A 26,692-nucleotide genomic window follows, 5' to 3' on the forward strand; every position below is an offset into this window, starting at 1 on the left:
GTAGGTTCATCACATGCTTTTATATTACACTCCTTATCAAAGTAGAAATGGGGATTTTATAGAAGACTGGTCACAAAATATAAGATGGAAAACTACAGGGGAAATATGACTTTGATGCTCACCCTTTAACCCCCGCCCCCCAAAGGATTAAATCATTTCTGTGTTAATTAAATAAATAAATTGGTATACACATGACTTCCTAGTACACACACCAACTCTGAAAGGTATCACAAACATGATACACACTTGCACATTCTAATATATTTATGCCTGGGAGCAGGCCCTCTCTATGGGTTTACTTCTAGCCAATACATCACCACTTTGACAGGTTTGACAGCGAACAACTAAAACCTTCTTTTACACCAGGATCATCGCAGCGCTCTCATCCTGCAGCACTCCGAGAGGAAAACTCCCTGATCATCAGCAGCAGCTCCAAAGAAAGATGGAGTCTCATCTTATAGTGTAGCCGGGTTAATATTTACGTAAGGGCCTTGAAAGCATCGCTGTTTTCGCTCTCAGTGAATGTTTGGTGAGGGCAGATTCCCATCAATAACAGCCCATCGCGGAGCACTGTGTGGGGCTCAAACGGAGTTGGTCTGGGGGAAGTCCCCGGATGAGTAAGCTGGTGGGGGTGGGCAGGGTTTAATGCCTCTGCTCTTCATGTAGGAGATGAGCTGGTCGGGGATCTCGGCCAGCACGTCCTTCGCCAGCCGCGCCATGCTCAGCACGTGGTTGCCCGTACGGTCCATGTAGTCTCTGAATGGGACGAACTGTTGAGACGCAGGACAGAAACGTGAGAGAAGACTTTCACCACAGCTGAATATAAATTACTGCTCCGCACCAACCGCTCACAGGTCAGACACGGTCGTCCATTCTTGGAGAATCGGGGGAGGGGCTAAAGACTGACGTACGTTTCAAAGTGTGAAACAACAACATGTCAAGTTTCCTGATGGTGGGACTTAAAATCTGAAGCTTTTACCATCTTCACGTTTTGAATGTACTAACAACATTGTCAGGGGTGCGTTATTTATTTAAACTGATAAAACTTGTTGCGTGTGGATCGGAGGCGAGTCAGCAGGAATGTGCAGTTGCCCGGTCTCGATGTCATCACAAACACTCGCTCAATTCTTTTTCAAGGTTTTTTTTTTTTTTTTTTTTAAATGGAATAAAACATGCCAGTAAAAACTGCATTTTAGATTTCAAAGTGATGATGTGTCTGCAAAACGGTGGCTGCAAGCAAGAGGTCAAACACAACTGCAAACATCATGAGAATTCGCTGGAAAGAAATCCTTGACCCTGGGTAAGTACATGCCTGCGGATACAGTAAACAGCATCAGTGACACCTTCATACTGACAATGTACTGCAGTAGAAGTAGTTCACCTGCACGATGTCTCTCTCTGCCAGCTTTCCTCGAGAGGAGATCCTGATGTCATCACCGTCCAGCTCCACCATGGCTGCACAGAACAGAGCTTCTATCAGAAACAGAGTACCAGCTCGGGTTCGAGTCCGGAGGCAGAGTGACAGGTCAGAGAGAGCAGGAAGACTAGGACTCTAAAAGACTGTGTTTGTACTGTTCCGCTAACGAGCTCATGTTCAAACCGTCACGGATGCAACTTGTTTTCTACACATTTGTTCTCACCGTCAAACTCGGCTTGACCAACTCCGACAATGATGATGGACATGGGGAGTTTAGCTGCCTGTCATGAGTGAGAAGAACAAACGGTCAGTTGTCTGGAAGAGCAGAAAGGAGTGATACACTTCTCCTCGCCGTGGAGTCAGTATCTGCCAGCGCGCTTCCCCGGAGAAAGCGCGGATACGAATAATAACGGTCACGATAAAATAACATCGTCATTACAGTTTCATGACTATGTTTCACACCACATTATGATGCCGTTAGTTTAGGTTGTTCAGGGACTGAGAGAATATACATAATTCAACTCCAGGGCCCCCGAGGTTGCATATTTTTTGCTAATATAGACATTCATGAGCTGCATTTACAATATAAAACACCACAACAGTCAAAGACCACAAAGTTCTTGTTTTATGTGCTCATAAAAAAGAAAAACGCGCAGAAAACATGAAGTCAATTGTTAAAACATGTGAACTGCACACATCACACAGTATCATTATTCATTGATGTGTTAGCATCGCCACACGCCTGAACTTACGTAATAGGCTGCAGGTTTAATCAGGGTCATCTGCGTGATGCTATACATGAAAGTAGACCACATCGCGTCTGTGGAGGCTATGACAGCTCTGCCCTGGATGAATGATACATGCTTGTGGTAGAAATACATTTACGGGGGTAAAAGTAGGTCAGCTTTCCTGGAAAAACCTCCCCGAGGGGAGAGGCCTGTCACAGATAGGAGTAAATAGACTTAGGAGGGCCCTCCTCTGCTCTCCCTGCTCTCCATCATTATTCTCTCTCCACATTCATCTTCCCTCCATACGGCTCATTCCTCGTGACCTCATGCGCCGGTGTCAGATACATCGGTTCTGTTTTGCCCCGCGCCAGCAGATGAAACCCCTCCAGCACACACCTACAAATGCCAGATCAGATTCCCACAAAGTATCCAGAGCTGAATTATTCAGCTGACTTCATTTGTCATTTTGTCTGCTCGTGATGGAGCGGACCTCCACCCGTCCATCACACCGTAGTTCCCATAACTCTCAAGGACTACAACGACCTTTTGGGAATTTAGGAGATTCCCACTAAACCATTTCTAATTCACATTTGGCATCCAGTATGTTCAGCACATGTAGTAACCCTCTTAAAGTCACGTCTCCTCCGGTAAGCTCCCGTGAAGTAGCTTTATCAGCTTGTTCCAGCTCTGTGAGGCTAAATGTTCCTTAAACTGAGTGAAACAGTCCGACACACGCGTTTCACTGCGATTTCTATTGCGGAGAACAGTGAGGGAGAAGATTCTAAGGCTGGATGGATGTTTCTTTTTAATGACATACTCGAAAATGTCACATAAAACAGCTAAGTAATGGAAGGTCAAATTTAACCAGACAGACTTAACATTCGCTCTGCTGATTCAGACAGAAACTCTACACTCTCAAGTTCACCGACATTTGTAAATATTTGTCACTTTTATGAAGTTTGTGGCTGAAGCACCCTCCCATCTAGACAACCTCAGATATAATCTAATACCTGAGCACAAATTAATTTATATTTTGGCTCAGCAGGTCAGAAAGAAAGCCCATTTTATATTTATGATCCTAAATGAAATTTTGGAGCTTAAAGGAAAAACATAAAAGGAAGGAGCTGGAGATTGTATTTACCCCAGAGGCTGTGCTGTCAGACGTGTGAACGTATTAGCCACACGGAGCTGAGCTGCGCTGGTTAGGAAACCAGAATAAACGTTGCCCAGCAGCTGCACATTACCATCAGCTTCAACATCTGCTCACAGATACTTCTAGAGATGCACCATGGAGTGGAAATAAGACACACATCAAACATACAGTTTGTGATGGTTCATCCTCGGGTCAAAGGCTAAATGCTAACTGACGTGGGTCATTCAGTCCAGAGTGGCTGGTCCAAGCGGAGAGAGGGCGAGAGAGCGAGAGAGAGAGGTGGTAGTTTGGGTTCCAGCAATGCAGAGCAGCAGACAAGATCTTAAAAGGAAGGTGTGGCTGTTCGAATGGTTTGACTAACAGTCGCAAATTCCCTTTAAACCCAGTCTGCTGGGGGTCAAAGCACCAGCATGTTGATGAGAGGGGGCGTCCACCTGCTTCCATGATGGTAGCCAGTCTTGCCACTGTTTATGTGAGACATAAAACATATTCCCCATAGGCATAAGGCAAACCAAATGAAACTCCTAAAATCTTGACCAGACCTCAGATGGAGACTTGAATGAGACTCTTGCCTCTAATAAAGACAGCCTCTTGACTTGAGATTGAATACTAGCAGCTCTCAGCACCTCCGGCCCACGAGAGTCTCAATAAAAAGGATAAAATATTGGACAAAGAGAACATCCAGGCACAGGAGAGGAAACAAGTGGAGCAGAAAACATCCTATAAATCCACAAATCTAGCCCTGCTGGCTTATAAACCCCTCAAAGTAACGGAAATCCTGAGAGCTGAGTCTCAGCAAGCTGAGAGCACCTGCAACGCCAATGCCCTGCAGAGCTGAGAGGTGGAGAGACAGAGAGGTGAAGGTCCTGCGGCCGGTGTCAGAGCAGCACTTACGTTCACTATGGCTTCCTTGGTTTGAGCCATGTCTGATATGACGCCATCCGTGATGATGAGCAGGACAAAGTACTGAGACCCGTCCTGAACCGCCGCCGCATACCTGGAAGGACAAACACATCAGACCAGGGCAAAGTAAAACTGCACTCTCGACACATGCAGACTTCATGTTCATGGCCGTAGAAAAAGAGAGAGCAGGGTTAAACAGCAGAGAGGAAGTGCAGCTGCAGTGTCAGTAACCACTGAGACAAAGCCCCCCCCCCCCCCGCCCAACATGTGACACAAAAGCTTAATATAGACATGTAAATAAGTAAAAAATGTTGTAGCTCTTCCCGTCTCAGAGGTCTTTGCAGACACGATTACCAAACCCATCAGAGACACCGCGGTAAATGTGGCCTACTTTCAATCACTGGCTGCTCCATTAATAATTTAAAACTTAAATTAAACTGTTTATGCAAAGGGTGCAGCCGTATTCTCTCAGAACATTATTGATTGCTGAGCTTCAGCGGACCACATTTGATGGGAATGGGGGAGGGATACGGCAGATGAGCCTGAGATCCAAGGACAGGTCAAAGGTGAGCCCTCACTTTTGCTTCCACGTTGGTAAATTTGACGGTGAGCGGCTGACATTTTAATCAGAGACGGAGCGCACCAAGTGACACCGGCGAGAGTGATGGCTGCTGTCTGGAGATTAAAGCCACATTTGTCTTCCTCCTCTGACACGTAACAATGTGGCCAAACGTCTCACTGGAGACGTTTACGAGTAATAAAGAGAATATTGTATTGAACCAACGCGTCTCACGTTCAGACGAGAACACAGAGCAAACGCATACCGGGTGAAGAATTCCACATCATAAATCCCTGTATATAATTCACCGGCATCGCCTGCTCTCACCGATCAATCTGCTTTCTGCTTCTGATGCTTTCAGAACATAAAGAAAACGTGAAATTGAAACTTCTTAAAGGAACAAGAGGCATGTTTCGTTTTAGACTTCTGGTCATGAAAAGAGCGATTTTAATGTTTTCATTTGTCATGGACAGAAGAGCCGCTCTGAAACTCTCTTTGTTTGTTATATGACATATTTGGTTATATGGCACCCAACAGGCTGGAAGAGGGTAATAGCATCTGCTTTGTATCCCCCACTGCTCTCAGCTTCAACCATTCACAACCACAATGTGAATCTTTTTATATTATATTCCATTCCTTGGTATAAGGCAAAGACCTCGTCCTTTCTCCATATGCATTTAGGTATTTCTTTATTTATCGTGCGTGTCTCTGTGGTGAAAGGGTGTGACCGTACATGTACGTATCCTGTCAGCCACTGTTGCATTTTTCAGTGGGAAATAATAAAAGAGTCAGATGCTTCAGATGACAAAAGGTCGCGGCAGGATTGGGATTCATGCATGAACATTTTCTTAAATCACCGAATCCGACAGGTGCTGTTCGCCGTCTCTTCTTACCCACCCGAGTATGCTGACGAGTCATGGCTGAGCTTAGATTGAACGGCGTGCCAGGAAACATGTAATTAGCAACAGGAAGCACATCTATAACCATTCCAGAGAGCAGCAGACTCACAGGCTGTGTGCAAAACATAAACTAATTTACGAGGAGTGAAGGCTCTTTGATGCAATGCCTTTATCGCTGCGACCGAGATGAAATTCCTGATGGGACAACAGAGATGCATTCATAGCATAACGTCGGCTTTTGTCTTCTATTGATATCGTTTGTCCTAAAAAAAAAAATAAAAAAAAATCACATCCATCATGTTGTGAGTTCATTCCATTACCTTTCTGAGCAAAGACGGCGAGTCTCATAAACTTGTGTTTGCCTCAAAGCTTAAAATCCAACGTAAAATGCCTTTCGCTTTTCAAGGGAAACCACGGCACCGCTAACTTCTGGGTCAGGCTACAAAAGTACATCACCCCCAGGGCACATGAAGTTTATTCTACTCTGGACTTGGGTTCATTTATGAGGTAACAAAAATAATCTTCTTGTCGGGTTTCATTTTTACTGCAATACTGTGCAAATTGCTAAGGTTCATGGTTATTTTTGCACTTCTCATGTGTGTAAAAAGCTTTCACATGCCGTGAGTTGGCAGCCGCCAGCCTTCCAGTTACTTTACACTATCATGTGCATTCTACTCGAGGAGTGTGCCCCTATATCACCCCACCCAGCAGCACCTTCATCTCACACCCTCCCACCCTGTGTGTGTGCAGGGCGGTTCATCAAGATCTGATAAACCTTCAAGACGGTGAGTGATGAGTACTTCTTCCTATCAAGGAGCTTTTTTTTTTTTTTGGTGGTTGTTGTTGTTGTGCTTCTAATAAATAAAACAATCTCCCACTGCCGCAGGCAAATATTTCCTGAAGTGTCTGGAAATAAGATTATATTGTCTTTCAACCTTTATCGTCTTGGGATGCTACTTATCATGTGATTCCTTTCTAATATTTGGTTAAAAAAAAACATCATCTAAATTTTGTTTGTTCTTTTCTCTCTACATTTCAAGATGAGAAGTCCATGTCAAGGAATCTCCATCAGTACGTACGTGTCAGTCTTTCCCACGATTGAGTCAGCGATGGTTGATAAGGTCAACGCCAAAGCAGTAATGTGCAACGCTGGTGCTTGATCAAGTTGTTTGAATGTACTGTTCAACATGTACATTTTTGGATGCCAAGAAGTTTTGTTTTGTTTTGATTTTTAGTTTAGGTTGTAATAGAGTCAAAATTCTGAGGTAAAGAGAGATAATCAAGATCAGAATGACAGTCTGGATGGCTTGGATGCCTTATGGTCACGCTACCAATGGCCCCGCCCCTCCAGCAACAGCCACTGCACGAGTAGCGTACTGATGAAAACTGAATTTTAAGTGCAAGTTAATGCTCTAGTCTATTTCATCCTGATTATTATTTCACTTCTGTTCCAATCTTGATTGAATCTTTATTTTAGTTGGGTATTTAATCTGATGCAGCCCCATTTGTAGACAAGCCTATAAATTCACTTGGAGCCATTATTTCATTTGCCATGTCAGTTAGTAATGGAGAATTAAAGCCTGCCATCCCCATTCACTGTCAAGCTCATTTATTCAACAGTGAGGCTCATCAACCTGTGTCTCAAAGACCACCTCAAATTCATCCATTTACAAAGCCCCCCCCCCCCCCCCCCCCCACACACACACACACACACACACACTCACACACAGACCTTATCTTACCACTTTCACTGCACCAGACGTCTAAAAGCAATGTAGCACACGAACTCTAAAAGGCTTGGTCTTACGTAAGCCTGATTACCATTTCTATTCATCTGAGCCTGGCAGCTGATTGTCTAGCTTCCCTGCATTAGTTCTGCTCAGTTCACAGAGAAACCTTCACTCAGTGCCTCTGACAGCGTGTCTGCCTGCTCAAGATCATTTACAAATTGACTTTCAAAGGAAGGACGTCCGTGATCTCTGTCGTTCTCTGGGACAGCAGGTATTTGTCTGATTACCTTGCCACATGATTAACAACCGGGGCGAAGTTAGTGGGTCCATACAGCTGAACCGTCTTAAGGCTTTGGTGGTAAGCTTCCAGGATCCCCTCCATACCGTTACAGTAAGGGTTCTCGATGTTGCCGTTCTGGGGAAAACATAAAGGGTACAAAATTAGTCGCCTGAATCAGATACAATACAGCTGGATATGATTCATTTCTATACATAAGTGTTTTATTTGCACCTTAACATGTTTCAGAATAACAAGAATCAAATGAAAGGCCGTAGAGCAGGTTTTACTTCTGCGTGTCAGGTTTTCAGACTACAGTTTGTTGGTCAGCTAATCAGGTCTGCTCCTGGAACTGCAGCCAGCACTGGTGTTACTTCGCACTGACTCAAGCTGTAGTACGACTCTGCAACAAGGTGAGAGACCTGGCTTGTTCTCCATAACACACTCAAATGAGAATGCATTAAATACAGAATAATGAGTTTCCAAAGTGGGGGGGTCAGGACACTCAAGGTGGGTTGAGGAAGACAGATGAGGCGATCCAAGATGATTTCAAAAAATAAACTCCAGATAAGGGGGGCGGGACCCCAGGACTTCTAATCCATAGCATCGTAGTGTGAAACCTTGTTATCTTATTTCACTAATACTCGATTTTTGCTGCCCCCTTTGCTGCTGCAGCACCCGAAACCCCCTCAAAATTGGCTTCAAGGATCTGTTTCCTTGGCTACAAGCCAAGCATCTAAACATAGTGTACCAAATATTTCTTCCCAGACTTTACTTTTAAACCTACTTACAAGACCAGAACATTAAATCACGAGCCTTCAGCAATATGGTGAGATGAATCTTCATTTGCAAATCTTAATGGAAACATGGAGTGATGCAGACATTTCCCTGTAGACAGACTCCTCATTAGACTGTACTATACAGAGGCCAGAGCACATTAGCTGGCTGCAAGAAGCCAAATTGATTTAGGAATCCTTCAGCCGCACTGAACCTCATTTGCACTATAAAAGGTGAATGGATTCACTCTATGTGTAAATTATGTATATCATAGAAGTGAAAGACACACATCCATATTGCTCTTAAGAGCACGTCTGCCCGCACATGCTGATGAGTACGAAAAAAAATCAAAGGTCCCCACTCAGATTCAAGTTCCTCCTCCACTGTAGAGGAAGAATCCTCATAGTTGACTCACCAAGGGGAACTCATGAGAGACCCTCCCATCAGGGGGGAGCTTAGCACCGAATCCCAAAGCAGGGAACATCTTATCACTGTCATAGTCCTGGATGATCTCTCCCACAGCCTTCAGGGCCATGGCGTAGGCATTCATCTGGTATGGGTTCATGTAATGGAGGGAAGTGGACTGGGACGGATTTCCTTTCAAGACAAAGAGAAGTCAGAGTCAGTGATGCACAGACTCAGATGGAGGCTGAACTGACAGCTGCGGAGAGATGAGTGAAGCCAGACTAAATGGGATGTTGCTTTCTGGCTTATTGGACTATACTGGCATTTATCGGATGTGTGCTCCTGGATCAGTGAAATATGAATGCACAGGATTTCCTTTTAGGCCGAATGAATCGGCAAAAGGAAGCAGACAGAATAAACAACACTTTAGAAATTAATTCCTGGAGGGGCTTTCTTGAAATTTGGCTCAAATGTCCACTGGATTTCTCGGACAAATTAAAAAGATTTTGTTGGTAAAAGGTTAAAGGTCAAGGTCACTGTGACCTACATGACCGTCATATCTGTCTCATTCTTGTTAATCTCAGCAACGCCTTCCAGGTCTCTTTAAGCACAAATTTCCACAAGGACTCAGGGACGAGCTCAAAAGATTTTAGTGGGAGGAGGTCAAAGGTCACCTTGCCGAAAGAAAAAAAAAAAAAAAGAGAGAGCATGGCACAAACATTCACTGGGATTCAAAAGTGTCATGAAAAAAATTTTAGTGGCAAAAGGAGTGAGCACTCAAATAAAAAGGGTTTAAAAGAAAAAAGAAGGAATATTTCCATTCATGAATGAAATAATCCCACGTCCGAGGCTGGTGGCAGCGGAAGCACTCACCGTTGGATGCAGTGAAATCGATGGCCACTGTGAAGTGAATCTGAGTCCTGAAACAAATGAAAAGAGGAAAGCATGCTGTCATTAAAAGTGAGGGAAGAGAAACTTGCTGTTTCATTACAGGTTTCACTTCACTCTCATCTGGTTTGACGAAATTAAACTTAAAATAAGGTTGACAAAAAGCTCTTGCAGTGTTTTAACTGCTGCTGCTGCGGAGGCAACTCAGGATCTAGTTTTGGTTCGATGATTTAATTCACAGAACAAAGAGAAGATCTACAGTATTACTTCATAGTCGAGGTACTGACAGCACAGAGGCGAAGTCAAAACCACAAACACTTCCCACAACACTGAGAGACAAACACAAAAATATGATTATTAAGTTGCAACATCAAAAACAATCCTGTTTAGACGATTTATGCTGTTTTATCATGATGTGCTAGCACTGACTTAAACTCACCATCGTGATCTTGGTCCCCACTGTAAACACGGATAATGTCACCCTGCTTCCTTTTTAAATCTTAGTCAGTCATTTCAACCTGAAGCCATAAAAAGTCCAAAAAAACCACACTGATCTGTTTTATTCATAACCCTCCAACCCTGAAAAGAAACTAAACGTGGCCTAACTAGCCTCCGCTGGAGTTCCCCGTTTCCAGAAAGAGGCAAACAAAGAGTGAGTTGAAGGGGAGCGTGCACCAAGCTTCCTCACCGTGATTAACACTGATTGCCTTTTCTCAGTTCACCTCCATTCACAAAGTCCCGCGAGCACAGTATCAGAGATAATGGTGGCGTGATTCTGACCCCGGCTCATTAGTTACCTTTGAACTGGACCGTTTGACTGATAAAGGAGCTACAATGGCGATGTGAAAGCCTCGGCTGAATTTCATGGTTAGTTTCAAATGTTCTGCTGGAAAATGAAGCGAGTGGGTTTAAGGTAAGGGAGAGAGCAGGACAGTGGAAATGCCCACCAGGGAAATGTCATCAAAGTGCCAGGTAGGTCATCAGAGAAGTGCTGTAGTTCCTCCAGGAAAGAGGCTGCTGAACTCTTGCTGAACCACCGGCAGGATTTTGTACATTTGAAGGGAAAAATTCGCAACACGGAAAAACAATGCACACTGGTATGGTGGTGGTGCTGCAATACTGTTAATCAAAGATTAAACAAATGTGTTAATAAGAAATAAGTAAGGAACCCTTGGGAGCCTAAGAATGTAGCTCTTAAGGTCTCGATTTACAGTCAGAACATTGAAAGTCATCAATATTTCATTTTCAAGACTTTGAAATTTCGAATGTGGAGACAGAGAGTATCGTGTTCTTGATATACAATGGTGGAAAATGAGGTGCTTATTAGCTGTAACAATGTCCATTACACAACAAAGCCTAAACTCAGAGCAGCTACACTCATAGTAATAACAGATATAATTTATTGTAAACATGCCATAATATGGGTGCAAATCATCCAATACTGATAAACTTAATCACAAATAATAATGACAAAAACTGCCAGACAATCAATTAAAAATTGAATGCATTTTGCAATCAGAGCAGTTTTTAACAAGGCAGAGCTCCGTCTCCAGGGTACTGCATGAGGGTTTGACTGCAACCTAGAACTGTTTCACTGGGCTCAGCAAAAAGGACAGTGTGCATGTGACACCCAGCAGCCAATCGTCGTCAAGGATTCATCCAGACCAGGGTATAAACACTTGTAACTTCTGTATGAGGAGGCAGATATAAACCCATTCTAATGTCTACTGAGGCAACTGAGGCAATTTTATCGGTGACAATCCAGATGTTATATCTTTAGCACAGGCTTACTATATTGTCATTAATCATCTGTTTGGGCACCAGCCTCCAGTTAAGGACAAAGAGTAGGAGGTATAACTGTAGACACATACATGAATAAAGAGAAATACACACGGTTAGAAACCATTCCTTATGTTTATATACTGCTACAGCTACTGTTTACCAACTAAGATGTTTGCCGTGTTACAATATTGAGGTTGTTTTCTTTGTGTTATCATCCATCTTTCCAACCGTGCAGTGGTTCTCTGAGGATGTACTGGCTGTACAGGTTCAGGATTCAGGGCAAGCCTCATCGGTGCCACTTTCTATTAGAGGAAAAGTAGCGAGACACAAATAAATCACCAGACCATGGATACGCAGAGTCTGTCTCCAGCTTGATGCTGGGAAAGTTAACAGCTCCACATACGTCTGTGTTCAGCTGACTTGGGTTTCACTGCCTGTTTCACTTGAGACACGGAGTGAGGATTAGCTCACAAAATATTTCCAGGAGAAAAAAATCAATACAGATTGAAGTTGACTGATGCTGCAGTATTGTCTGGGGTTTTTGGTGTGTCTTCTTACAAACAACAAATAGCCGGTGGCCAACCTGAACCAACTATATTTATCCCCCTAATCCTGCTATCTAAAGTCCTTGAGGGCAGGTAATATTTCAGTGATTTTTCATTTATTAGGCTCTTGAGTGAGTGATGTATTGCTCTACAGTCAAATTAATGTACCATCATCATTTTCTTCTCCCCAAACTGGGGCTCATAAATCTAACACCAGGCATCAAGTGGCCTCTTTCAGAACAAATCCTTCAGAACAGGCAGTCCAAAACGGTTGTCCAGCACTGCTCCCCTCACCTGATACACGCCAGTCATCACCTTCCCTTCTCCCAGTTTTACTCTCAGCTTAAATGTTTGGGTATCTCCTTGAACTACTGCAGAACTTACAAACACATGAGTGCTGTGGTGATTGCCCCCCTTTCATTTAACCCAACACCATATGGTGAGAGCTTTGTAATGTGAAATCCCTGCAGTCTGTGCCAGGTGGGTTATTGTATATAAGTCACAAAGAATGCAGCTAAAGCACGCTGATGGCCTCTTCTGTGTTCGCTGGAAACCGGCCAACCTAAACCACACCACTGCAGATTTGCAGTGTTCTCCTGGATGAGAAAATGGAGCCATGTATACCCCAGGCGGCAGTAGAAATGAATGTATAAGTATGGTGTCTAATTATTCCCAAAAGTCGTGCGGCAGAAAAGCAGGTTGGTGCATATGATCAGAGCAGGGAGGGAACATTTCTGCAGCACAAGCACTGCCCCATGACCGCTCGGCTGCTCGTCAGGTTTACTTTGGAGATTTTGAAGGAGGCAGCGACAGCGACTCATGTTGCTGCGCTCGTAAGTCCCTTTCAACACCCTACCACACCCTACCATACCCACTGACAACATCAACACTTAGCGAGCTGTAACAGAGTAATACAGTCATAAGAGTGAATCTTCAAAAACATGAAAAGGAAATCCGTGAAAGATGATCATTTTCTCTCGCAAACACCAAACCAATAAGCCAATCAAAAGGCAGTATTCACGTGACCAATTAAAAGAGAAGAGTATATTCCACCCCGGCCTCCAAAAAGCTAACTTGACAAGCGGGAAAATGTCTCCACGCCCACGCGATGCCGAGCATAAAAGCTCCCCATGAAGATTTTGTTTGACAGAAATTCTCTCTTGTGAGGATGATGTCAGTTCATGGATCGTCTTCCAATTACTGGTCAGCCATGAATATGCCTGCTTTTATGTGTGTGGAGTCTCATTTAACGGTCAGAGGTCGACACTGGAGGGACTCAGAAAACCGCCTTCAACATTTCTAGTTGAGGTGATTCTTACCACAATACATCACACTGCCTCAAGTGTAAACGTACGGCGAAGGTTTCTGCCTCTGCTCTTATAACGTCAAACACAAACACAATGAGACTGTGAGAGCAAGTAGCAGCCAGGCCATATGAAAAAAATCTAAATAATTGTATCCCCCCCCCCCCCAAAGTGTACAAATATCACACCACTTTACATTTAGCAACATAGAGGTTGTCACAGAGAAGAAAAATCTCCTATCAGTGGTTATCAAGGAGGAAAGAGAAGGAAAATGTGAGTTCACTCCAGTAAAAACGCCATTCTGTATCCTGACACAACACAAATGGGAAAAAGAAACAGTATCTCTGTCTTGTGTTCCAGGACAGCAAGAAATCTTGAGATGAAACTATTAAAGCTTAATAAGATCTCCACACAATACAAACTCCACACAAGCCATTACACGGCTGATCTCACTGCAGATTTAATTTAGAGGGAAACATTTCCACGTGAAGAAAAGAATATAAATCTTTTATCAGCCTCTCAGAATCAGAGCGGCATGTGGCCTTTGGACTCAAATTAGCTCCATTCGACAACGCTTTCTGCCCCAATTCAACATCAACCAAAGTGAAAGAAAAAAGCAACTCGCTGTAAAAGCAGCCAGGATGTGAAGAAAATGAAAATGCTCTTTTGTTTTTTTTAAACCATCTGCTTCAAAGATTAAAATGCATCATTTAGTTGTCATATAAAAAAAGAAGTATAAAAGCAAACACAGTGAAAGCTGAAAGATAGAACAAATATCAAATTCTGATTTCAGATCACTTTTCAACAGCCTGATGCTCAGGCTCTGCTGATGAGGTACTGAAGTCTTTTTCAGAACCTTGGACAGTGACGGGCCGATATCAGCACGTTGATCCAGTTTCCCCCTGAAATTATATACATAAAAAATGAAGGAAAATAAATGTTTAACTGCAACAGATTTAAGCATCAATCAGACAGTTTGAGGGTACTGGGATTTGAGCACAAAGTCTCGACTCGACGGGAGTAGTATCAAATACTTATGGTAACATACTGCATCCGATTCACGTGAAAATGATAAAAGAAAAAAACCCTGAGAGTTCAGTCTTCAAACTCAGTGTTAAGAAAGACAGATGAAACGGACAGTGGGCTCTGATGTAGTTTGTGTAAAGAGTAGTGGGAAGGCATGAGAGAACGGCCAATCCAAAGAATGCATGTGCCAGAGGGAGAATTGGCATGGGAGAATCCCTAAGAGAGAAGAACTCCAGAGAAAAGAAGAGCCTACATAAGTACATCCTCGACTGCACAGAGAAGAGAGAAGCCGAGGACATCATCGAGCAGTCGGCGAGCAATTAGCCAGTCAGGATCTAGTGCAAGATAGCATGGATGAGAAAAAGCATAGAGGCAGAGTGCAGTATTCCCACAGATACAGCAGTCACTGGTCCTCTGAGTCGCTCTCAAGACAGAGACCATCTTTATAGCCTCACCAACTCAGAACTAGCCAGACGTCTCTCAGAGGAGGGTAGCACACATGTTGTTAGAAAAGATGACATCAGAGCACTTCAGCTCCTAGTAGGCCAAGATTTCACCCCAAAATGGAGTCACTTGAGATTCACATGATAGAACCACGATGTGAGATGAAGGAAAGAGGCTGTGAAACATTGTGAAGAGGCTGTGAAATGAGCTGAATATCGATATGAGGTCAGCCCACCTTAGAAAAATGAACGGGCGGCTGTAGACTCCAGTGAAATCCCAGCCAAGATTTGTTCCTCCTCTCAAACATTTCAGCGACTAGAGGGCACTCAGAGAGCACATACCTACAGTGATGTCATCAGAACCTGTTACGGCTCATTTTCAAAACATGATCGATTATTCCTCAACCTGAATTCTATGATTGTATGGAACTTAATCAAAATTCATCCACAACCTTTTGAGTTAACCAGCTCACGGACGAACTGATGCCAGTGATCACGCTACATCCTAACCAGGACTTTGAGCTGGTCAGTTAAGAGTTGTTACTGGACTGATTCAATGACGCATCATCATAGAGACAGAAACATAAAGCTGGACAAGCACCATCCATCATTCTGGTGCAGAAAGAATACAGCCAGCGTGCTTTGATTCGCAGCATGGATCCAACGATTTGTGCATAAATCACGTGGTGCACAAAAGCACAGCGGAGGGGAAATGATTCCAGCTGAGAGATATTGGATTAAACAGAGACAAAGCAAATGCTTCTCAAAAGGAAAGAGACCTGTAAAATGAAAACACATGAGACAGAAAGTCAAAGGTGCTTCATCTGACTGAAACAGTTTCTGCCTGAAGATTGTGTGTGTGTGTGTGTGTGTGTTTGAGAGAGAGAGAGAGAGAGAGAGAGAGAGAGAGAGAGAGAGACTCCCTATGACAAATTGGTCCTTTAGACAATAGCATCCATTGATTTTAACGTCAGATGACAAAACTGTTTCTGGGTTGCTGATCAAAATGTGGTGATGCAGCAGCTCCACAGGATTCCTCACATGTAAAGAGCAGGCTGCATACTGCGCCCTTACATGAGTGCATCTCTGAGCCTTTCACAGTCGTGGAAGCAGCCATCAACTCAAGACCACTCCCATATTTACATAGAGGCAGTCGGGACCCGTCACTGCTCAGCCCGGCTCATTTAAGAACAACAACACGCCCTGCTGCAGCCATCCAGGTTTCACAGACAAGAAGAGTGGATGAAGGGCTGCTGGCAGGATGTTATTACCTGACCCGGTCTCACTGTCGTCCGTGTACCAGTCATAGAATGGAATCTACTGATTGATGTGGAGTAGTGCGACAGTGTTAACCAGAGTGAAGACTAGGAGCGCTCATTTCTCAGGGAAACTGACGTTATAATTGGCTTTTGAGCCGCTGCTACAGAAGTGGTTTGTGTGCGTTTGTCATATCAAATTGAAACGGCAATACACTCAGTTAAAAAAGTCTAAGAAGCTGCTTTAACTCTACCGCATCCTCCTGCTGCGCATCACTGTATAGGTGCAGCATAATTATAGGAAACATTCTTAATCTTCATTGGCCCGTTTTCAGCACCTAATGCATGTTTGAGTGTCCCGACGGAGAAAATGTTTTTGGTTCTAATGAGGTCAGGAGGAGATTTTCCTGATCCTCCATTGAAGGGTTAAGGTTATGTGCATGTACATTATTTTTACCGTGTGGGTGTTGTAAAGCCCTTTGAGATGGTAACCGTTATTAAAGGTTATTCATAAACCTCACCTAAATTAGAGGATATTCAGCAGAGAATAAACTGTAATTATAAAAATTGCGAGGATTTCACAGTTGGCCTGATGTTTTTTTCAGATAGATTAATTGACTGAAGCAGCAGCTTCATCCCCTAAACTCTCTTCAGTGGAAAAACTACAAGTCCGTTGCTTTATTTCCATCATGGATAAGCAGCATACTCATTGTTTCATCCCTCCACTGCCATCACTAATAATCTTATTTATTTTGCTCATCAGACTGTCATGCAAGCTGTTTTTGCCAGAAAATCTGTTAAAGTAACACCAGGCAAATATGCAACTTTTAAATAAGAGCTTGAAAAATCCTTTGGATGGTAAACTGACGTGTAACATAAAGAAAATCAGCACTTTCATTCCCTCTCCCTGCTCCAAATGCCTGTTCTTAGCTCTTACTTGGGTACAATCACCTACATCATGTGTTTCCGTGCCTTGACCTTAATCATGTGACATCATGTGAACCATTCTTCTTCTTCAAGAGTGATTTGTAAGTGTTAGAAGTGAGACACGACAGAAAGGATCTGTACATTTGCTAGCTGGACAGTGTGGTGGTTCGTGTAGCGAAGCCTTTAGCTTAGCTTGTGGCCCAACTTGTTGCTTCTGTTGGTTTTCAGTATGCTTGCAGTCATTGCACACAGCGTAAGGACAGGAGGTCAAGGTGGTTGTAGACCTTAAAACTACAGAAAGAGCCAAAAAGAACTTTTCAGGAAGCATCAAGCCATTGCATCTGTGTGGACTAGATACTGGACGGGAAAAGACCCACCGCAGGATGTCCAACTTATGATTTGCTGTACCTCCTCTAATAGTGAAAAGTGAAATAGCAGAGGTTTTGTCCGTAATACCTTCACCCCTGATGCCTGCACTATCCAGGTACATTGTAGTTGTCCATTGTTGTTTAGTATTGTTGTCAAAGTCTTTGGCAGTGGTGTCACACTAGAGTACGGCGAGGGCCTTGACGACTGAAACAGTGAGTCTCATAACGATGCCTGATATCACAGCCAAGGTTGTGTGAAAAAGCAGAAAATGTAACATCCTTTTTATAAATGCTGAAGCAGTTAAAGATACATTTTGTTGCTTTAAAACAAATATTTTCCTTTTGTCAGTTGATAAATCCGGTTGTTTTTTTTAGATTTTACATCGTGATATTGCATCTTTACAACAGCATCACCAATCTCCAAGGTACCACAACTGATGCTATCGTGAAGATCTATTGGTTAACTGCAGCACATAAATAATATCTGAAAGAGAGGAGGGTTGGGAAAGTTAAACACTCGTAAATGAGATATACAACTGAGCTGAAACAGATTTATCCTGGAGGAACAAGTCAGAAGTACAAAAGAGGATGCGGTTTATGTCGCTCTTGTCACACAACATTCATTACTCTAAACCGGTGGATAGGAAGCTTTATTAAGGAAGGTGGTGAGAGGTGAGGTGGACGGTGTACCCGTTCATTAATAGAAAGCATTAAAGTTAACACTACATCAAATCAACAAGTCCAACATTGTAATAACTGTGTGACTCTCACATTAATTTTGACAGCACAGATTAATGGCAAATAAGTCGCTTCACGATTTGTTCTCAGCCTCCAGAAACATTGGAGCAGAAAAAACACAACTTAGACCACAGGAAAAGATCTCTCTGCATTCCTGTTAACTACTGTGGTTTTGATATCTTCCAGACAAATCTTTTATCTGCAGCTCCTGTTGAGACTTTCAATATACAAGGACTGCTGAGAGCACTTTTCACAGAAAGGTTCGGGGAGACAATGAGGCACAGGAGCTGGAGCAAATCTTTCATGATGATTTAAAAGACCTCAAGAGAAAATCTCTGAAGATGGAGCGATTTCCTTTCACTGATTTCATATATGGGGGGGATGGGATCACTGCGATCCCAAAGTATTTGTCTTTGTCATCAGCTCCTCTCCTACGCCTGCACAGAAGACCTGACATGCTTTTCATGTTCCACAGTCGGGATCAGAAAGGTGGCACCTAATGCTTGACTCTGTGTGCTGGTTCACATTCATTAACAGATTTATCTCTGAAACCATAAAAGAGAGTTTCCTGTGAACATGAACACTTTCTTTTCATCTGATGCATTTTTTCAAACCTCCCACTGCAGGCTTTATTAAGAAATTTATTTTGGAGTGTTTTGGGGATATTTTTCTCTCAGTAATTCGGTGCTTGGAGTATATAACAGCTGTATTAAAGCTGTGAAATCTGAAGGTGGCGTCTTTACTCAACAGGTCAGAGTGGGGGTTGGGATGGAATTTTCTCTACGTTCATCCGTATCTGCCAACAAATGTCAAGAGGTCAACTGCTGCAACTGCTGCCAAGTAGCACACGCTGCTATTCCCCTATTCACTCCAAGCACAGGCGAGTGATAAGAGTCAGGCTAGTAGCAATAGTGCAGCACTTTCAGAGATAAGACAGTGGCGGCGTTCAGTCTTCAGCTGTGTAAAATCAGTAGTGAGAGGCCAGAGCTGGAACAACGGGACTGAAATGTGGGGTTTTTGAAAGAACCAATCAATACTCACAATTTCTGTAAAAGCCACAAGTTTGCCTTTGATGTCACTGTCATGTTGAGAGAAAGAGAGGCCAGTTTTTAAACTGAAGTCATGTTGTACATCTTGCTCATGTAGCATGGCTGACATTTGAATTCATCACTACCAGGCCTCCCTGATGCAGATGAATGGCAAATCAATTTAGCAAATAAAATTCGCAGGATGGTAGATTTAATGTTTGTTTTAATCATAGAGCGTTAATTATGGAAACATTATACCGGCTGTGGAAGATGGACACATAATAAGCTGGTGTTTTACAATTCACACACTTCTTCCATTTAAAGGCCAAATTGGATCAGAGGCAAACAGGTAGTAAAAGCGGGGATGAGTGTTAGTCTGAGTCTGAGTGTGTGTGTGTGTCCATTTGTGTGAGCTGGAGACGAACCAACAGGACAGATCTGAGACATTCAGCCATCAGCTAAGCAGCAGAAAACTAAAAGCAGGGCAGCCACAGACGGATCCACAGAGAAACATTTCTATACGTGACATGTTGTCCGCCCTTAATTAAGCTCTTAGATCTTCTCCATATTTTATCATATTCATTGACACTGTAGTTGTGGCTGTGGACAAGATTGTGTCCTTTGGGACCAGACTTAACTCGCATATGTAAAACTCTAGTCAGATCAGTCACGGCAGCAGAGATATGTATGTGTGTTTGTGTGTGTGCGTGTGTGTGTTTTTGTTTGTGTGTGTGTGTGTGTGTGTGTGTGTGTGTGTGTGTGAGAGAGAGACAGAGACAGAGACAGAGACAGAGAGCTGAAGTAATGCATTTAAATCAACTGTTTTAAATCTCACTGCTTTATTTCCATGTATTCGTCACAGCAATGGCACGTTAACAACAGCACTCACTTTCTTAGTTTAGAAGTCTAAGATACTACTTGAGTTTCACTACTGAATGACCCAATGCTACCACAGTAATACTACCTACCTACATGACACTACAGAAGCTGCTCAGTAGAGTGATTTTTTTTTTTAAATATATTTTAAGATTTGCAGTTTTGTCAGGTAACTTTGGGTTCAACCCACAATCTTCAGTGTCATGAAGGTGATAGCGTTTTCAGGGTGATATATCACCCTGGTAATTTATGCTCCAGACACCAAATCTAATAGAAAATGACTTCAGAATTCCTAGAGGACCTTGTGGATCTCTGTGCAATAGGGGACTGATGTAATCTTCTTTTTTTTCAACATGGAGGGAAACATCATGCTTGAATTAACGTGCTTTTTTAAGGAAATGTAACAAATAGACAAATGTATGTTTACTGAATCGGTACAATCAGAATAATTAATAGTCAAATGCAAGTGGCGAGTAATAAGCGTGCCACAGAGCCTTAACTATAAGCTTCCTCATGCCGTTAGATCTCCTAACCAAATATCCCAACAGGTCTGGCGCATGACAGAGTATAGTGCTTGATAGAATACAGTAGGCTGATCCCTTGTGAAACAGACATTCAGTAACAGTAATGGAATCTTAGCTTTATATCTGCTTTTAACGTTAAACATCCTATTCCCAACGTTTGCAGATTTCTCCGCAACTGTCACACTCCACTCAGAGCAGCTGTCAGTCTCCATACACCCACCTTTCTATAGCATCATGTGCAAAAATTAAAGCCAAACTTAAACCATCCCCAGAGGAAAAAATGTTTTTGACGTGTATTTTGATTCACGACTTATACTGCAACCCACTGACAATTTTTGTTGGGCCGTGATGCCATATTCATCAGTGGTTAGACAGGTGATTGACATATGAATGCAAATACGTTATATAAATATCATATACTGCAGCCTTTCTGAGTTATCGCCTGAAGGAGCCTGGCACAAAGAATGAATATAATGTAGATAAACAGCATGAGGGACAAACAAGCGCTGAACTCACCCTCCTTTAATGTAATCGAGGAAAGTGTGCTCCGACTCCACAATGAATGACAACAAGGACACCTGAAGGGACGAAGTATCATGTTTGTTAATTAAACAAGAAAAAAAATCTAATATTCTACGAATTAACTGCTGACTCATGACCCAAACACTCACAGATGGAGTTCTCCATGCAGCATGACACTCGTGCAACGTATTTAGTATTGCTATCACGAAGGGAACGCCAGTGTGACAGAGCACTGACGGATGATCAGTGTGATGGATAACCAGCCAGAGATTTTAATTACAGTCAGCACAAACAGCAAGAGCAGCCAGCGAAAAAAAAAAAAAAATGAAAGAAAGAAAGAAGCTGTGGCTCATTTCTAAACATCCGTCACTACTCTTCACAAACAGGACCCAGACAACAGTGCCTTTATGTGTTGCTCTGGTCTGGAATGTAAGATCTGGCACTAGAATATACGCCTCATGCAATCCTGATGAATACAAAAGCAACAGAGGAGCACACTGGGAGGTTTGCTCTTATCTCGGAACTCAGACTCACCGTCCCAGAGTTGATGTATCTCTTTTTCTTGATTTTCTTCTTGGCATTCACCACCTAGGATAAAGGCAGAATAGGAAAGGGGGATAATGATAATGTAAACTTGCAGTACAATTCTTTGAGTCCCCCCTTAGGCAAGTAATAAAACCATTATTGTCCTCCTTCTCCATGTCTGTGAGGGTAATGGAGCATAGGGACCTAATCCAATAACTGCACTAGGTGAGAATGAGATAGCATTGATCATGCCTCACAGCCAGATACAGATTATTCGGGGAGTGTAATAAGCACCTACCTGCGCTATACAGTGAAAAATTTGTGGTGTACAGCAACAAATTACGCAGTCATATACAGACACAAAAACACACCAGTATCGAGGTCATAAGCCAGATAAGCTGGCGATGTGGGATAACAAATCTCCCTGCTTTAAATTAATGTTGCTTTTGGAGCTCGCAGCCCAAAAACATTTATGCAAAAGCAAGCCATCAAGGTCAAATGTCTCTATAGCTTCTTCTCTGAGTGTGCACATAAACCACAAGCCTGGCGGAAAAAGTGCTGTCTTATAAAGAATTTCACTCTCGGAGGACGCCGCTGCTCCTTTCCACCTCTGCGGTTTCTGATCCTACTCCTCAACTCCTCCAGAGCCAACGATGCCTCACAGCACCCCGGCCGTCACTCAGTCACAGCCAGGTTCACATTACGTCACGCATTAGCATTAGCCTGCTGTCAACTCAACTCACAGGACTAGTGTTTGCAGGCGCCATGCATGTCAGGATGAGTGCACAGGAATCAAAGCGGCCTGTGACCTACTCAATAACTTTATTTGTTAACATTTAAAAGGTTGCTTTGTAGTTTTTGGACACATCTATAAAACTGATTCAAGGGCACTGGCCCGGAAAACATCAGGTGTAGAAACTGCTGTTTCATTTTCTAATTAAAACAGAGCAAGTGAAGGGTAATGGATGCACCCTCTTCTGCCATGTCAGCAGTGTGAAAGGGCAACTCCGCTTTTCACTCATTCATTCTGTCTGCATCACTTCTTACTTTTCCTCCCTTACCTACCATCCTCTCCTTCGCAGGGTCTTCATTGACCCTGTTCTTTCTTTAAGCCACCTCCATGACTAATTCAGAGGCTGATACAACATGGCAAGTGTTTTAATGAGCAGGGGCTGATCGGAGCCTCCCAGCGGAGAGCAGTAATACCCAATCAGATCCCCCAAGGACCATTCAAAAAAACTAATCAGGAGCATAGTTCTATTGCAGGCCCATTTGTATTCCCGCGACAGAAACCTCAGTCTGGTGCTCCACTTAACCTCTCCGGTGCTTAATGCCGAGTAGGGTGAGTCGGGGCAGAGGAAGCTGGATGTTCATTTGAAATAATCACACCGGAGGTCAAACAACTTTTGCTCCAAAAGGTGCACCCACAGTTCATTCAGTTACAGTTTGAACGAAGCTCTACTGGTGTGCTCCACCTGAATGCAAACACGTGAAAAATTTGTTCGGAACATAAAAAATCCATTATTTCCTCTGCTGATAATGGTGTCTGTAGCTCCACTCACCTCATAGACATTCAACTGGCTCTGACCCCGACACAGCTCCTTGTAGCTGGAAGTGAATTCACCGATGAAGTCGTGGCTTGTAGAAAGAGAGAAAAAAACTACATCACACATTGAGGGCACAACCCTGCGAGGAAGGAAGCTGCTGGAGGAAGTGCATCACAACTGTGAAGCATTTGTGAAATATTAATATCAATGAGCTGATTGTGAATGTAGCGATCGGTTTCTGAGCAAACACAATCAAAGCAAGATTTCAAAAATACTTTTCATCAATGTATGTATGGAGCTGCTTTTGTATCAATACTGAGCAATCACAGAGAAAATGTGATGGAAGAGCAGAGCTACCAATGCTGCCATCAAAGATGTTCCACAGCAAGTCAAATACACTTGTGATGAAAATGAATTTACAATCTTATTAATGCAAATTTTGTGTCTGCTGAATCTGGTGGGCGGGGCTAATAGATGTAAGACTCTTCTGGGCCAGCCAAGAGAGACACGTCTCACATCTTAACGTTCACTCAAAACTTTTGGATTTGCAAAGAAAAGATAGGAACTCATATTATTACATGTTTCATAATGACTGGATTTGACTTGTAGAAAAACATCTCTGTGATTGCAATGTTGATAGATTTTGTTCTTCTTTGATTGCAAACCTTTTCTGTTTGATTGCACAATAAAGACACAAACATTATTTTCCTGAGTGTTTTTGTTTCTTTGTGTGTGTGTGTGTGTGTGTGTGTGTGTGTGCGCGCATCCCTTACCTTCCATCTCTGTCCCAGTCGTACACTTCCACTTTGATCGTTCTGTAAAACAAATCAAAGGGTTTTTGTTTTGTGTGTGTGAGCAAATTCATTCCCAACCTGAAATGTCCTTGAAAATGCTCAACACAGAGCGTTTCTGAAATGATGCATTGAGAAAAAGCTACTAAAAGTCATTACAACCGGCCCATCTGGCATCAGCAGAGTTCATCGGTGAAATGTTCACTCAAATGAAGCAGTGTTGAAGAATGTGTTTTACAAGACATCGAGCTCTAATAGACATCTAAAACCCCCATTTATTCCCTTATGCAAAGTCCATCCATTTTCTATCCAGTTAAGAGTTTACTGGGGGGTGGAGCCTATCCCAGCAGCCTTCAGGTGAGAGACGGGGTTCACCCTGGACGGGCCACCTGTCCATCGCAGGGCCAACTCGTATAGACAGACAACCCAAAATGATTCCCCCCCTCAAAAAAATAGATTCACACATCCACTTAAACCTGTAACATTCATGCTGACTGGATCACACTTGATACTGCAGAGTCTTACCCGCACACACTGAGCCTGTAGTTCACCTCATCCAAACATTTTGAGCACCTGAAAGCATAAATAGCAAGAATGCCCATGCAACAAAGACCAACCACTTGTCAGCAAAGGGCACTAAGCCTTCATATCTAATTCAAATATTCCGCTAAAATCAATCCAAGTCTCTAAAATTTAGAATAACTTGACATCAATGGCATTAATAAACTGTTTACCAGTGAATACGGGTGTCTCTCTCTCTGAAGGGGGAAGGGGTATACAAAGTTGCCAAAAGTTTGGGGAGAGCATTTTTCTGCGCAATCCAAAGATAGAAAACTAACCTCTTGGGAGTGAGCATATTTTGCAAGTTTTCTAATTTAATTGGAAGGCGAGAAACTGAATAAGCAAGCCTCAGAGAATTCCCTGGGAATGAGCAAAGTGTTTCCTCTGCTCTACTTGATCTGGGAAAGATCAGTGACTTGCCCCCCATCAGCTGCTGTCAATCACACATCGGTAGGTCCAGGAGGAGGCAAGGATGATGGAGGGCTGCCCTGTTATCCTGACCTGAACTCATTCTGTCTGCAAGGAATTTATTTGTCTTCTAACATCTCAGAGAGAGTGAGGGAGCACGAAATGTACTGTGAATACGCATCAAAACAGTTTTTCTCCCTATAAATACTGAACAACATCTTATGTAACCACATATTCAGATTTCTGATTGAGAGTGAGAACACAACAAAATCTTCCTTGTGTTCTTGACTTGCACCCTCCAAAAAAAAAACAAGAGCCAAATGTGTTATGACTCTCAGGGCAAGCGTAGCAGATGATTCCCAAGTGATGTGTCAGTCAACATCAATTTTCTCTCATGCCATTTTCTTCGAATGATCGGGGTCATGAGCGGCACCATGACACGATCAAATCCACTGCTGAAGATACAGAGAATAAGTCCTGAGATCAATTTAATCTCTGTTTCTGGAACAACGGCATGTTTGAATGGAAATGGGAAAGATCTCACTTTCTGATAGCCATTGTAGACAGATGATTACAAGAGATTTGACAGATGCACATGAGGCTTAGAGACGTGACTGCGGAGAGGGAAAAGATAAAATCATTTGGAGCTGAGACTTCAACAAAAGCACAGAGGAAATATGAGGAGCAAAACATTGGACTCTTATCATTATTCTCAACCAGTGAAAACTGTATGATAAATACTGGGGAAAAGAACAATCGATACTTCAGCAAAATCACACAAACTGAGCAAAGACCAGGCCAAATGCAATTATTAAACGGCCATTATGTTCTAAAAACAATAAATTTCCTTGGAGGAAAAAAGATCCCGCAGCCATGTTAATGCTGAGGAGCTAGAACACAGCACAGCAAATTTCCCACAAAAAAGTTGCCGAGCCACTAAACGGCAGTAGATGTGTGATTCCATCAAATCCTCAAAGGGAATCAGGCCTCTTTCATGTCTCCGCTCCATCTGTCTGACCCAATTAGCTTCTCCGGGCAGGTGAGGAGAGATGGGAATAGGAGTGAAGAACCACAGTTGGCACCCGGCGTGGTGGAGAGGGCAAGGTTCATATTTTGATGTGTCTTTGACGACTTCTACACACACTCGTGGCTGTCTGGCTCTTCACATCCCAACACACTCACACGGAGCAGAGCTCCTCTGTTGTTGCAGCTACCTGTCAACATCTAGAGAACCAAGAGAACAGCCACACTTCCTCCCCCTCTCACTTGTTTCTACTCCCTATAGTTTATTTATTTTGCTGCCAAAACTCCTCCTCGGGTGTCCCGAGAGAACCTTAACTGTAAAAAGATTCAAATGAGGCAGAATTATATCACTGGAGCAAGGACTCTTAAATTTGAAATGATTTGTGGGCAAATCAATAAAGAGCCCAGTCAGGTAGCATGTAGGCAGAGATAGACCTGCTGTAATTGCCCATTTGCAGCAATCCATCATGAAACACGTACACTGCACAATGAAACTCTTTCCACGGTAAAATCACTCTCCATTTGAGTGTTTGTACACTTAATGAAGCATCATCATCATCCAGCCTACCTGTCATAGTCTCCATTACAGAGAGCTCTAACAGGGATGGAGAAGGGCTGCCACACAGGATTCAGTGTGTTCTTCACCACTTCAGTTTTGTGGCAGATGGTGAACCTGGAGGCGAAAATCAACAGGGATTAAAAACATTAAAACACACATCTCTGAGAAAACTCAGGAGACAAAATCTTCCCAACATGCATTGC

The 26,692-nt window shown here is 43.0% G+C and overlaps 1 protein-coding gene and 1 long non-coding RNA gene across 9 annotated transcripts in view; one reads left to right on the top strand and one right to left on the bottom strand.

The window, feature by feature from the left end:
* Positions 1-26,692, bottom strand: part of cpne5a (copine Va) — a 77,565-nt gene continuing 50,873 nt past the window's right edge. For 4 of the 8 annotated variants that reach the window (XM_086214660.1, XM_086214659.1, XM_086214658.1 and 1 more), the window contains 13 exons: positions 26,499-26,603; positions 24,464-24,511; positions 23,921-23,962; positions 23,163-23,238; positions 21,610-21,663; positions 21,070-21,131; positions 9,722-9,768; positions 8,859-9,040; positions 7,677-7,804; positions 4,193-4,295; positions 1,641-1,698; positions 1,382-1,455; positions 1-770 (listed from right to left, as the gene is read on the bottom strand). In XM_086214660.1, coding sequence (XP_086070786.1) covers positions 582-770; positions 1,382-1,455; positions 1,641-1,698; positions 4,193-4,295; positions 7,677-7,804; positions 8,859-9,040; positions 9,722-9,768; positions 21,070-21,131; positions 21,610-21,663; positions 23,163-23,238; positions 23,921-23,962; positions 24,464-24,511; positions 26,499-26,603 — 1,168 coding nt within the window. In that variant the 3' untranslated portion in view covers positions 1-581. The remainder of the gene's footprint in view (positions 771-1,381; positions 1,456-1,640; positions 1,699-4,192; positions 4,296-7,676; positions 7,805-8,858; positions 9,041-9,721; positions 9,769-21,069; positions 21,132-21,609; positions 21,664-23,162; positions 23,239-23,920; positions 23,963-24,463; positions 24,512-26,498; positions 26,604-26,692) is intronic. The other 4 variants (XM_086214664.1, XM_086214663.1, XM_086214662.1 and 1 more) reach the window with 1 other exon arrangement.
* Positions 4,532-7,238, top strand: LOC147256552 (uncharacterized). The gene is made up of 4 exons (XR_015117932.1): positions 4,532-4,767; positions 6,066-6,166; positions 6,268-6,444; positions 6,700-7,238. It is a non-coding gene; the product is annotated as an uncharacterized LOC147256552 (long non-coding RNA).

This window comes from Aulostomus chinensis, chromosome 9 (genome assembly GCF_037954235.1).
Source record: "Aulostomus chinensis isolate RoL2024-O1b breed Wild chromosome 9, RoL_Achi_v1.0, whole genome shotgun sequence".
Lineage (NCBI taxonomy): Eukaryota > Metazoa > Chordata > Actinopteri > Syngnathiformes > Aulostomidae > Aulostomus > Aulostomus chinensis.